This window comes from Piliocolobus tephrosceles, chromosome 16 (assembly GCF_002776525.5).
Source record: "Piliocolobus tephrosceles isolate RC106 chromosome 16, ASM277652v3, whole genome shotgun sequence".
Taxonomy (NCBI): Eukaryota; Metazoa; Chordata; class Mammalia; order Primates; family Cercopithecidae; genus Piliocolobus; species Piliocolobus tephrosceles.
Genome location: NC_045449.1, coordinates 17189959 through 17204306, shown reverse-complemented (window position 1 = coordinate 17204306; position 14348 = coordinate 17189959). Strand labels below are relative to the sequence as shown.

At 46.2% G+C, this 14348-nt stretch overlaps 1 protein-coding gene across 1 annotated transcript in view; it reads right to left on the bottom strand.

Moving 5' to 3' along the window:
* NT5M (5',3'-nucleotidase, mitochondrial) overlaps positions 1–14348 on the bottom strand; it is a 40177-nt gene that overhangs the window by 1933 nt on the left and 23896 nt on the right. The window contains exon 4 of the mRNA XM_031934321.1: positions 1710–1842. Coding sequence (XP_031790181.1) covers positions 1710–1842 — 133 coding nt within the window. The remainder of the gene's footprint in view (positions 1–1709; positions 1843–14348) is intronic.

The following is a 14348-nucleotide window of genomic DNA, read 5'->3' as shown; positions in this document are numbered from 1 at the left end:
GAGGTTGCAGTGAGCCAAGATCGTGCCACTGCACTCCAGCCTGGGCAATGGAGTGAGACTCCGTCTCAAAAAACATAATAATAAATAAATAAAATAAAGACTTAATTTTGTTTTTAAAGAAAAAAAAAAACCTTTTAAAGGAAATTAAGAAAGAAACCAAAACTTGAAGAGTCTTAGAAGATGCCCAAGAGTACAGTGTTCCCCCGACTTCCCTCTCCGTGCCCCGCCATCCTGCTGGCCCGGTGTGGGAAGGTCAGGTGGCACTAACTCTCTAGCTCACCAGCCGTTGACCACAGACCCCCTGCAGCCTTTCCAGGCCTCAATCCCTCGTGTCCACACTTGTGCTGCTGGTGAGACGCCACCCCTTTGGGTTATACACCCGCCCCCAGCTCCCTGTGGATGGAGATGGAGGCCAAGTCAGCCTTTGGGCCCTGAAGGTCACAGCCCCCACAGGCCACTGTCTGCCCTGACTCTGGCTGGAACCCACGAGGCTGGGGAGGGTGGGGTGGGATGGGATGGGTACACCCATGGAATCCACCCTCTGGACACAGTGATGGAGGTGGGCATGTTTCCCAAGCCAGTTCTAAAACCATCAGGGAAAAAATAGAATGTGTATTCCCACTGGGGTGTCCAAAAGACTAGACCTGAAACTACCGATGGCTATCAGGAGGATGTCAGAAAAGCAGGCCAGGGCAGAGCCAGGAGGCAAAGAAACAACATTCACGGGCAGTTTCAACGCCTAGATGTGGCTGGCCAAGGCCTTCCTCACCCCTCTTTTCAGTTAAGTAAACCCATAAACTTCCCCTCTCCTGTGTTTTGTTTTGTTTTGTTTTCTTGAGACAAGGTCTTACTCTGTCACCCAGACTGGAATGCAGTGGTGCAATCACAGCTCACTGCAGCCTCTACCTCCCCAGCTCAGGTGATTTTCCCACCTCAGCCTCCAGAGTCACAGGGACCACAGGCATGCGCCACCACCACTGGCTAATTTTTTTGGGGTTTTTTTCCGTAGAGACAGGTAGTCTCACCAAGTTGCCCAAGCTGGTCTCCAACTCCTGGGCTCAAACAGTCCTTCCACTTCAGCCCCTGGAGTAGCTGGGACTGTAGGCATGCACTACCATGCCCAGATAACTTTTGTATTTTTTTGCAGAAACAGGGTCTTACTATGTTGGCCAGGCTGGTTTCACACGCCTAGGCTCAAGCCATCCACCCACATCAGCCTCCCAAATTACAGGCGTGAGTCGCCTCTCCCTCTCCTTTCTACAGCAGTTCAAGGTTGACTGGCTTGTATGTTTTTTGGGAGGGGGGTCTTCTCTCCCAACCCACCTTTCCCGCAGGAGCTCTGCTGTGCCCTCCTGTCATTCATTACATCAGTCCACATTGCTTTTGGGGGGGAAAATGGGTTTTGCTGCTAAAAACAAACATTTGGAGACCAGAGTTGAGTCCCTGTGTCACATGAGGAAAGCAAGGCTTTGATGCTGAAGGGACCTCCCCAAGGCCACCCCTCAAGTTAACCCTAGAGCTGGCACCCACTCCTCCCCGCTCCCAGGAGCACCAGGCCACAGCCCATACAGAGGGGCCTTGTCTTCCCGAAGGGCAGGGGCTCAGTGCCTGGCAAACAGCTGGGGACTAAGTGGGGCAGGAAGCAGCTAAGTGCTCACTGCCCAGGAGAAGGCGGCCAAGGCTTGGGCCCTCCCCCATATGCTCCTCACCTGCCGCAGGCCACTTGCCTGTGATGTCCGGCCGGTCGTCTATGAGAAGGTCAGCAGAGACCACAGTCTTGTCTCTGGTGAGCACAATCTGCTCCAGAAAGTCAGGGCCGAAGTGCTTCTCCACCCAGGCGTTCTGGACGTGAGCAGGCGGGGACGGGTGGTGAGAAGACAGTGACATCAGACCTGGGAGCTGACCCAGAGCCGAGGGTAGGGGTCAGCCTAGACCTCAGCTAACAGGCAGGGAGGGACAGAAGCCTGACGCCAAGGCCCAGCGCCAGGCAGTCAGTGCTGGGAGGGAGTCCAGCCCAGGACGCCGGCACTCAGGGAGCATGCATGGCTGGTCCACACCCCAGTAGCTAGAAAGCAGCAGAGTCATGACAAACCCAGTGCTGTCCCCACTTCACATCCAGCAAACACTGCACAGCACAACCCAAGCACAGGGAGCAGAGGGCAGCCGTGTCTGCCACCCCCGCCACCTGCTGGGCCACTGCCACCTCCTGCCCCACATGCATGCAGGCAGTGCGTTCTGTTAGGCACTGAACAAAGAAAACCAAGACAAAAAGCAGCTCCTACCCTCAGGGAGCTTACAGCTGAGGAGACAGCGGTAATGAGTTACATAACACCTGGGACAGGCCTACAAAGAATCCACAGGCTGCCCAAGGAAGACCTTCTTCAGGACACGCAAGCTGATCACAGGGGCACTCCTAGCACACAGCGCGTTCCAGGTGCTAACGGAAATGGGGTGGGGTGTGTCTGGGCCAATGGATAGCAAGCTGGGATGCTGGTACTCCCCAGGGGCGGGGAGCAGACCGGGGCCTGGCAAGCCACCAGCACCCTCTCGCCACGGGTGGGCTCTCGGCATCTTTTCCCTTTTCCTCGATTCCCTGGGGAAACTGACTTTTTCCTATAGGGTAGCAGGTCCTGGCTGCTCTCACCACCCCAGTGCAGCCAGGGGTAGTCGCGGCCCAAGCATGACACCTGCTCTGGCCCACGGGCCCCAGGCACCCTGACTAAGCCCTGCCCAGCTCCAGGCTGTCTCTACAGCCACCCAGATTCCAACACCCTTGTTGATTTCTGACACTGGCAACCACCACCTTAACTCACAGACCCTGTTACAACTACAAACGTTAACCAGCAGCAGATTTTAAGCAGAGGACGGGCAGGACTGGATGCACTTTTTCCCAAAGCTCCTCTGGTTCCTGCATAAACAAACAGAAACACTGAGTGGCCCAGGCTGTGCAGGGAGCTCAGTGCATCAGCTGCCAACCTGGGGCAGAGCCCGGGCAGGTCCTTGCCCTCTCAGGGACTCCGTTTTTCCCTGTATATGACAAGGGGATGGGACATGGGTGCCTTGGGGTGGCTTTCTTCCAGTTAGAGGTCGCTTCAGGAGTCCCACTTCACAAAGGCAGACACTGCATGACCTTCTGCAACTGGCCAGTACACAGGACATTAGGAAAGGGCTGGATCTGCAGAGCAGACCGGCCGTACGGCTGTCCCAGCGCCACCTTTCCCTGTGGCCACCTCGTTTACCACGCCCACCCACAACGACCTCCTCTCAGTGCTTGACTGTATTATGCTTTTTCCTGCTCAGAGCCTCACATGTGCCATTTCCTCTGACTGGAACATTCCTTCATGGACACGTGTGTACAACATGCACACACGAGAGAACACGTGCACACACACACATGCACACAGGGCCCTTCTCCTAGCCCAGTGAGCACCTATCCTTCTAAAGCTGTCACCTCCTCAGCCTTCCCGCTCTAATCGTCCTTCCTAGCAATGTCACCGTTTTGGAGCTATACATCTCTATAACTTACTTCACATCTGCCCCACAGGACTGTAAATTGCTTGTGGAGGCTGGATGCGGGGCAAGAGCCTGGGGCTAATGTTTTTAGCAGAACTACTCCACAGGCACGCAGCATCCATCATCGTATCTAAGCCTCACAGCAACCTTCCAGGTAGCCAAACTTTCCTTACTCGTGTAGTAATTTAGCCAATATTGCATGAGGTACAGTTCCAGGAACCAGAGAGACGATGGTCAACAGGAGACGTATGGAGTGCACAGAGCAGGAGAAGGCACACAGGCCACAGACAACCCCAGCCGGGGGGCAAGGGCTCTGCAGTCAGCACAGAGCTCCAGCCTCACACAGAGGCCTCACTATAAAGGCGGCGTCTGCTCTGGAGCCGACTGACAAGGCGGCTGGCTCTCCGTAGGTTGGCAAGAACATTCCAGGCAGAGGAACAACAAACACTGATGTTTCAAGGCAGGCTGGTGCTCAGGTGTTTGAGGAATGGGGAAAACCCTGGAGTGAGGCTGGAACATGGAAAATCTGGGAGTGTAGGAAGAGAAGGGTCAGGTTTTGTTTTTTTAATTTCCACTGCATTGTGATCAACGCTTTTGTAAGATATGAAATCAAATCATGTGCCTGAACACTGCATCACTGTCAAATTGCCATGAATATTTCCAATCACAAGCACTGAGTTTCTGTGTTTCATCTTGGACTGGCGCCAGTCTGCAGACAACATAAGGAGCTGCTCTGCAGAAAGGGTTTGCATGGGAAAATGATGCACCATGACAGTGGTGACGAGATCCCGTAGAGATGAAGAAACAGAGGCTCAGAGAGCGTCTGTGACTTCACAGGGGTCATACAAGTGGCAAAACAAAGTGGGCTGTTTGTATTGAGTTGTGAGAATAGTTTATGTATTCTAGAAAAGAGTCCTTTATCAGACAATGTATTTTGCAAATATTTTTTCATGATCTGTGATGTGTCTTTTCATTTTCTGAACAGTACCTTTTGAAGAGTAGAAGTTTTATACTTTTATAACTTTTACATGTATATATGTATTTATATGTATTTAACCCATTTGGGGCTTTTTTTTTTTTTTTTTTTGAGACAGAGTCTTGCTCTGTCCCCCAGGCTGGAGTGCAATGGCGTGATCTTGGCTCACTGCAACCTCCACCTGCCGGGTTCAAGTGATTGTCCTGCCTCAGCCTCCCAAGTATCTGGGACCACAGGCATCCGCCACCATGCCCAGCTAAATTTTTGTATTTTTAGTAGAGACAGGGTTTCACCATGTTGGCCAGGCTGGTCTCAAACTCCTGACCCTGTGATCCGTCCACCTCAGCCTCCCAAAGTGCTGGGATTACAGGTGTGAACCACTGCACCCGGCCAGAGTTAAATTTTATATACGGTAAGAGGTAAAAATAGAAGACGGCATGGGGTTCCCCCTGAGCCTCCTGGAGCCCAGCCATGAGCACTTATGTGGCCACTGCTCATAGATACCACCGGCTTCTCATGTGAGTATCCCTATCCCTCAGCAGGTTGCCCAGTCCCTGTGTGATGACACAGGGATGAGAACAGCATCTACCTCATGGGGATTTAGTGGAAAATTGTGCATCAAAGTCTCAGTACCGCACCTGGCACACAGAAAGTCTTCAGAAAAAGGATTCTAGCTTTTTGTTTTACCCTCAAAATTAGGCCCTAAGTCTCCCCTCTTGCCCCTGTGGTTCTGATACATGTGAGCTGGGGACCTTGGGCCAGCCAGTGACTTCCACTGTGAGGTCAGCTTCCTCACAGTGTCGCTGGTATGATCAAATAAAACACTGTGAGGACACCTGGAGTAATGCCTGATACAGATGTTACTAAATAAATGTAATTATTATAACTAGACTTTCATGGCCCCAAATTGTCTACATAAAGCAAGTAGAACTATTAATTTGGCAAAGTAACAGGATACAAGGTCAATATACAAAAATCACATGTATTTTTGTAATAAAACTAGAAATCAATAACAAGAGGAATTTTGGAAACTATACAAACACACAGACATTAAACAACATGCTCCTGAATGAAGTGGGTCAATGAAGAAATAAAGGAAACTGAAAAATTTATTGAAACACATGATAATGGAAGCACAACATACCAAAACCTATGGGATGCAGCAAAAGCAGTACTAAAAGGGAATTTTATAGCTATTAAGTTCCACATCAAAAAAGAAAAAAACGCTTTTGTGGGGGCCTGAATTTAAAAAAAATAATAAGAAGAAAAACTTCAAGTAAACAACCTAATGATGCATCCTAAAGAAAAAGAAAAGCAAGAGCAGGCTGGGCGTGGTGGCTCACGCCTGTGATCCCAGCACTTTGAGAGGCAGGCAGAGCACAAGGTCAGGAGATCGAGACCAGCCTGGCCAACACGGTGAAACCCCGTCTCTACTAAAAATATAAAAATTAGCTGGGTGTGGTGGCGGGCGCCTGTAGTCCCAGCTACTTGAGAGGCTTAGGCAAGAGAATGGCTTGAACCCAGGAGGCAGAGGTTGCAGTGAGCCGAGACTGTGCCATTGCACTCCAGCCTGGGCAACAGAGCAAGGCTCTGTCTCAAAAAAAGAAAAGAAAAGAAAAGAGAAGAAATAACAAAAACCAGAGCAGAAATAAATGAATATGAAATATAAAAAAATACAAAAGATTGGTTTTGTGAAAAGAAACAAAAAGTTGGTTTTTTGGAAAGCTAAAAAAAATGACAAACTTTTAGCCAAACTAAGAAAAAAAGAGAGAAGACCCAAATAAATAAAATCAGAGATGACAAAGGAAACATTACAACTGATATTACAGAAATGTAAAGGATCATTGGTGGCTACGATGAGCAACTACATACCAATATATTAGAAAATCTAGAAGAAATGCACAAATTCCTAGACACATGCAATCTACCAGGATTGAACCATGAGCAAATCCAAAACAAACAGACCAATAACAAGTACAAAAATTGAAGCCATAAGAAAAGTCTCCCGGCAAAGAAAAGGCTGAGACCCAATGGATTCACTGCTGAATTCTACCAAACACTTACAAAACTAATACCAATCCTACTTAAACTACTCAGAAATATACAGAAGGAAGGAATACTCCCAAACTCATTCTATGAGGCCAGTATCACCGTGATACCAAAACCAGACAAAAACACATCGAAAAAAAAAAAAAAAGAAAACTGTAGGCCAATATCACTGATAAATATTGATGTAAAAATCCTCAACAAAATATTAGCAAATTGAATTCAACAACACATTAAAAAGATCACCCGGCATGACCAAGGGGAATTTATCCCAGGGATGCAAGGATAGTTCAGCAAATGCAAATCAATTAATGTGATACATCATATCAACAGAATGAAGGACAAAAAACATATGAGTATTTCAATTGGTGCTGAAAAAGTATTTGATAAAATTCAATATCCTTTCATGATAAAAACCCTCGGCTGGGCGCAGTGGCTCACGCCTGTAATCCCAGAACGTTGGGAGGCTAAGGCGGGCGGATCACGAGGTCAGGAGACCAAGACCATCCTGCCTAACACTGTGAAATCCCATCTCTACTAAAAATACAAAAAATCAGCCAGGTGTGGAAGCACGCGCCTGTAGTCCCAGCTAGTAGGGAGGGTGAGGCAGGAGAATCGCTTAAACCCCGAAGGCGGAGCTTGCACTGAGCCGAGATGGCGCCGCTGCACTCCAGTCTGGGTGATGGAGCGCGACTCCGTCTCAAAAAAAACCCTCAAAAAACTGGGTATGGAAGAAACATACCTCAACATAATAAAAGCCATATATGACAGACCTATATACGGCTAGTATCATACTGCATGGGGAAAAACGGAAAGCCTTTCCTCTAAGACCAGGAACATGACAAGAATGCCTGCTTTCACCACTGTGATTCAACATAGTCCTGGAAGTCAGCTAGAGCAATCAGACAGGAGAAAGAAAGAAAGGGCATCCAAATTCGAAAGGAAGAACTCAAATTATCCTTGTTTGCAGACGACATGATCTTATACTTGGAAAAATCTAAAGAGTCCACCAAAAAACTACTAGAATGGATAAAGTCAGCAAAGTTGCAGGATACAAAATCTGAAAAAAACAACAATCTGAAAAAAAATTAAGAAAGGAATCCCACTTAAAATAGCTACAAATAAAATAAAATACCTAAGAATTAACCCAAGTGAAAGACCTCTACAATGTAAACTATAAAACATTATACAAGAAATTGAAGACACAAAAAGTGGAAATATATTCATTCCATGTCCATGGATTAGAAGAATAAATGTAGTTAAAAATGTTCATACTACCCAAAGCAATTTACAGATTTAATGCAATCCCCATTAAAATACTAATGACATTCTTCACAGAAATAGAAAAAACAACCCTAAAATTTGTGTAGAACCACAAAAATTCCAGAATAGCCAGAGCTATCCTAAGCGAAAGGAACAAAACTGGAAAAATCCCATTATCTGACTTTAAATTATACTGCAAAGCTACAGTATCACAAATGGTATGTTACTGGCACAAAAACAGACACATAGATTAGTGGATAAGAATACAGAACCAGGCCAGGTGCAGTGGCTCATGCCTGCAATCCCAGCGCTTTGGGAGGCTGAGGCAGGCAGATAGCCTGAGTCGGTCAGGAGTTCAAGACCAGCCTGGCTAACATGGTGAAATCCCATCTACTAAAATACAAAAATTAGCTGGGCGTGGTGGCACACACCTATAGTCCCAGCTACTCCAGAGGCTGAGACAGGAGAATCGCTTGAACCCGGGAGGCGGAGGTTGCAGTGAGCTGAGATGGCGCCACTGCATTCCAGCCTGGACGACAGGGTAAGACTGGGTATGAAAGTAACATACCTCAACATAAAAACAAACAAACAAAAAAAAAGAATATAGAACCCACAGATAAATCCATATATCTACCGTGAACTCATTTTTGACAAAGGTGCCAAGAACATACATTGGGGAAAGGACAGTCTCTTCAATAAATGGCACTGGAAAACTGGATATCCATATGCAAAAGAATGAAACTAGACCCCTATCTCTTGCCATATACAAAAACTACTAAAAGAAAACATTGGGGAAATTCTCCAGGACCTTGGTCTGGATGAAGATTTCTTGAGTAGTACCCCAAAAGCACAGGCGACCAAAGCAAACACAGACAAATGGGATCACATCCAGTTAAAAAGCTTCTGCACAGCAAAGGATACAGTCAGCAAAGTGAAGAACAACCCACAGAATGGGAGAAAGTATTTGCAAACTATCCATCTGACAAGGGATTAATAACCAGAATATATAAGGAGCTCAAACAGTTCTATAGGAAAAAAAAATCTAATAATCTGATTTTAAAATGGGCAGAAAATCTGAATAGACATTTCTCAAAAGAGGACACATAGTGGCTGGCTGTGATGGCTCACGCCTATAATCCCAGCACTTTGGGAGGCTGAGGAGGGTGGATCAAGAGGTCAGAAGTTCAAAACCAGCCTAATCAACATGATGAAACCCCATCTCTACTAAAAATACAAAAATTAGCCAGGTGTGGTGATGCACGTCTGTAGTCCCAGGTACTCAGGTGGCTGAGGCAGGAGAATCACTTGAACTCGGGAGGTGGAGGTTGCAGTGAGTAGAGATCACACCACTGCACTCAAGCCTGGGCGACAGAGTGAGACTCCGTCTCAAAAAAAAAAAAAAAGAGAGCCTGTCATTGGCAACAACATGGATGGCACTGGAGGTCATTATGTTAAGTGAAATAAGCCAGGCACAGAAAGAGCTATATATGTTCTCACTTACCTATGGGAGCTAAAAATTAAAACAATTGAACTCATGGAGATAGTAGGAGGATGGTTAGTAGAGGCTGGGAAGGGGAGTGGAGGAGTATCTAGAGGGGAAGTGGAAAGGGTTAATGGGTACAAAAAAATAGAAAGAATGAATAAGACCTCGTATTTGCTAGCACAACAGGGTGACTATAGTCAAAAATAATTTAATTGTTTATGGTCAGGCGTGGTGGCTCACGCCTGTAATCCCAGCACCTTGGGAGGCCAAGGCAGCTGGATCACCTGAGGTCAGGAGTTCGAGACCAGCCTGGCCAACATGGCGAAACCCCATCTCTAACAAAAATACAAAAATAAGCCAGGCATGGTGGCACATGCCTATAGTTCCAGCTACTCGGGAGGCTGAGGCAGAATTGCTTGAACTGAGGAGGCAGAAGTTGCAGTGAGCAGAGATCACGCCACTGCACTCAAGCCTGAGCGACAGAGCGAGACTCCATCTCAAAAAAAAAAAAAAATTGTTCATTTTAAAACAACTAAGAATATAACTGGATTGTCTATAACACAAAGGACTGAATGTTTAAGGTGATGGATACCCCATCTGCCCTGATGTGTTTGTTACACGTTGCATGCCTGTATCCAAACATCTAATGTACCTCATAAATATACATACCTACTATGTACCCACAAAAATTACAAATTAAAATTGAGAAATCACTTGTATTCCAAAAATTAGCCGGGCGTGGTGGTGGTGGGCACCTGTAGTCCCAGCTACTTGGGAGGCTGAGGCAGGAGAATGGCATGAACCCGGGAGGTGGAGCTTGCAGTGAGCCGAGATCGTGCCACTGCACTCCAGCCTGGGCGACAGAGCAAGACTCCATCTCAAAAAAATTTTTTTAAAAATCACTTGTATTCTATACATTTGGAAATTGCAATTAAACAAAGTTTATAATAGCATTAAATATGAAATAAGCTGAACTGTACACGATAAATTTTATGTGTATTTACCACTATAAAATATTAAAAATCATTTTTATAAAGATAGTCTGTATGCCAAAAAAAACACACCATGACATAGAGACAAAGTTAACACAATATGTGCAAGACTGGTACAATGAAAGCTATAAAACATTGCTGAGAGAAGATAAAGGTGGCCTACATAAACGAGGATGTGTGTGTGCCTGTGGATCAGAAGATCCAATATTGTTAAGCTTTCTAGCTACAATGCACTTGGAATCAAATTCTCACCAGCTTCTTTGTAGAAACTGACAAGCTTGTTCTAAACATTCTATAGAAATCCAAAGGCCCCAGAATAGCCGAAACAATTTTTAAAATGAAGAGTAATTTTGGAAAACTCACACTGCTTTCAAAAGTTACTATAAAACTACAGTGGCCAGGCACAGTGGCTCAGGTCTATAATCCCAGCACTTTGGGAGGCCGACGTGGGCAGATCGTGAGGTCAGGAGATCAAGACCATCCTGGACAACATGGTGAAACCCCATCTCAACTAAAAATACAAAAACGAGCTGGGTGTGGTGGCATGTACCTGTAATTCCAGCTACTCGGGAGACTGGGGCATGAGAATCACTTGAACCCAGGAGGAAGAGGTTGCACTGAGCCGAGATTACACTACTGCACTCCAGCCTGGTGACAGAGGAGACTCCATCTCAAAAAAAAAAAAAAAAACTACAGTAACTGAGACAGTGTGGTATTTACATTAGGTGGGACACTTAGATCAGAGAAGCAGGATACATTCCAGAAATGGACCCCAGGCTACCACAACACTTCAGTGAGAAAAGGTGGCCTCTCCAACAGAGGCACAACTGGATCCATATGCAAAAAAACCCCTCCATTTTCAGCTCCTACCATATATGATAATTAACTCAAAAGGAGCCAGGCACCGTGGCTCACACTTGTAATCCCAATACCTTGGGAGGCCAAGGCAGGTGGATCACCTGAGGTCAGGAGTTCGACACCAGCCTAGCCAACATGGTGAAACCCAATCTCTACTAAAATTACAAAAAACTTAGCTGGGCATGGTGGTGGGTGCCTGTAATCCCAGCTACTTGGGAGGCTGAGGCAGGAGAATGGCTTGAACCCGGGAGGCGGAGCTTGCAGTGAGCCAAGATCACGCCGTTGCACTCCAGCCTGGGCCACAGAGTGAAATTACGTCCCAAAAAAACAAAAAACAGGATCATAACCTAAATAAACAACCTAAAAGTATAAAACTTCTCCTCTTCTAAAGACTCGGTTGAGAAAACTCACCTGTAATCTCAGCACTTTGGGAGGCTGAGGCAGGAGGACTGCTTGAGTCCAGGGGTTCAAGACCAGCTTGGGCAATATAGCAAGACCCCATCTCTAAAAAAAAAAAATTATTTTAAAAATTAGCTGGGCATGGTGGCACACACCTATAGTCCCAACTACTGAAGAGGCTAAGGTGGGAGGATCACTTCAGCCCAGGGGGTCACAGCTGCAATGAGGCGTGATCATGCCACTGTGAAGTGACAGAGCAAAACCCTGTCTCTCAGAAAAGAAAAAAAAATTAAAATACAAATCACAGACTGGGATAAAATATTTGTAAAACACATTATCTGATAAAGAACTTGTTTCTAGCATATCTAAAGAACTTTCACAACTCACAAACAACTCAATGAGAAACTAGGCAAAAGGTTTGAACATTTCATTACAGAAAATACATGAAGCGCTACTTGCTTAAAAAGATGTTCAATATCATTAATTAAGAAAATGCAAAGTAAAACAACAAGACACAGATGCCTATGAGAATGGCCAAAATCCAGAGCCCCGACAATACCAAATGCTAGCAAGGCTATGGAGCAAGAGGGACTCTCATTTGCTGTGGATTTTTTTTAAGACCCTTTATTTTTTAGAGCAATTTTAGGTTTACAGCAAAATTGAGCAGAGGTACAGAGTTCCCATATACCCTCTGCTCCCACACAACGCACAGCCTCCCCAATCATCAACACCACAGAACGCAGGATACCGGGAGTGAACCCTGACGTTAACTATGGGCTCTGAGTGACCATGGTGCATTGAAGTAGGTTCATCAGCTATAATCATGTGCACACTGGTGGGGGCATTGTGCCTTCAGCTCAGATTTGCCTGACAAGGGGGTAGGCTTGGATAAGGAACTCTCTGTTAGGTTTATCAGCACCTGTTTGGAAGAAGGGCTGTTTATCACCTGATCACCATTTTGGTTCCTGAAAGCTCTGGGGAGAAAATAGTTCAGCCCGGATGAATGTAAAGGTATCCAAGTATAAAGCGGTGCTGTGGTTCTAAACCAGAATCAGGAAAAATGTCTGCCATGGAATCTAAAACTACATGTAGCTAAAGCATTACTGGCAGGACTCCCAGGGGAGGCCCTCTCTCCAAGACCGAGGAGTGCAGGCAGGAAGTCTATGAACCACCTCGAGAGCAAACAGTTCAGTGATTACCAAGAATCCACAGGAGTAAAGGGGGATGCTGGCAGAGGACAGTGCTGGAAAAGATCAGAGGGGCAGATGGCTGGCAGCTCTCCACCCCACCTCCCTGCCCTTCCTGTGCCGTGTGGCTCACGGGCCCATGACCAAATGCACACATCAGAAATAGAGATCTATGAGCTAGACACAGTCCCTGGCAGGCAAAATGTTGGAAGGGACAGAGTGCTGCTCCACTCAAATAAGCAGATCCAAGACAGGCCTTATTAAATCAAGGAGGGTGGGGTGTGCAAGTGTGGGAGGTAGGTGAATGACACTCTTAGAAAAATAATACCATAGGCCGGGCGCCGTGGCTCACACCTGTAATCTCAGCACTTTGGGAGGCCGAGGTGGGTGGATCACGAGGTCAGGAGATCGAGACCATCCTGGCTAACATGCTGAAACCCCATCTCTACTAAAAATACAAAAAAATTAGCCGGGCGTGGTGGCAGGCGCCTGTAGCCCAAGTTACTCGGGAGGCTGAGGCAAGAGAATGGCGTGAACCCAGGAGGCAGAGCTTGCAGTGAGGCGAGATCACGCAACTGCACTCCAGCCTGGGAGACAGAGCGAGACTCCATCTCAAAGAAAAAAAAAAAAGAAGAAAAAGGAAAAGAATACCATAAAACTGGAGGTTTTCAGAATGAACGGCTTGATCTAGGACACTTGAAAGGTATTATGACCAGGCACGATGGCCCAGGAGTTAGAGGCTGTAGTGAGCTACGATCATTCTACTACAATCCAGTCTGGGCAACAAAGCGAGACCCTGTCTTTAAAAAAAAAAAAAAAACACATAAATAAATAAAGGGATCATGCACTTTTGTCTACCATCCCTATTACAATGATAAAATGGCCAGATCTAACTAGGAGTGAGTTCGTTTGGGAATTATTAGCCATCTGAACAGCCAATTTTATTTTTTTTTTGGAAATGTACTTTACATACCATAAAATTCACCAATTTAAAGTATACAATTCAATGGTCTTTAGTGTGTTGACAATGTTACGCAACCATTACCACTATCTAAATTCCAGAATGTTTCCATCACCCCTAAAAGAAACCCCATGCCGATTAACATTTTTGGTAATTTTTGAACAGACGATTTTTAAAATAAACACTGGTATGAGACAGAAACACGCCGAGAAACACACCATGAGCCCCACTGGGGTTCAGGAGCTCCAGGGGAAGCTCCTGAATGCTGGCAGTGTGGCCCCCATGCAATCCCCAAAAGAACCTAGGGTTTCTTTACGTGCCAAGAGAAAGTACCAAGCCTTTTAGCTTAAGTCCTACAGGGAGTAACTGGAAAATGTACTGGAAGCAACTGGAAATTCAATGTAAAATATGCAAAGGCCAGGCGCAGTGGCTCACGCCTATAATCCTAGCACTTTGGGAGGCTGAGGCAGGCAGATTGCCTGAGCTCAGGAGTTTGAGACTAGCCTGGGCAACACAACGAAACCCCAACTCTACTAAAATACAAACAATTAGCTGGGTGTGGTAGCATGCACCTGCAGGCCCAGCTACTCGGGAGGCTGAGGCAGGAGAACTGCTAGAACCCAGGAGGCGGAGGTTGCAGTGAGCCGAGATTGCACCACTGCACTCCAGC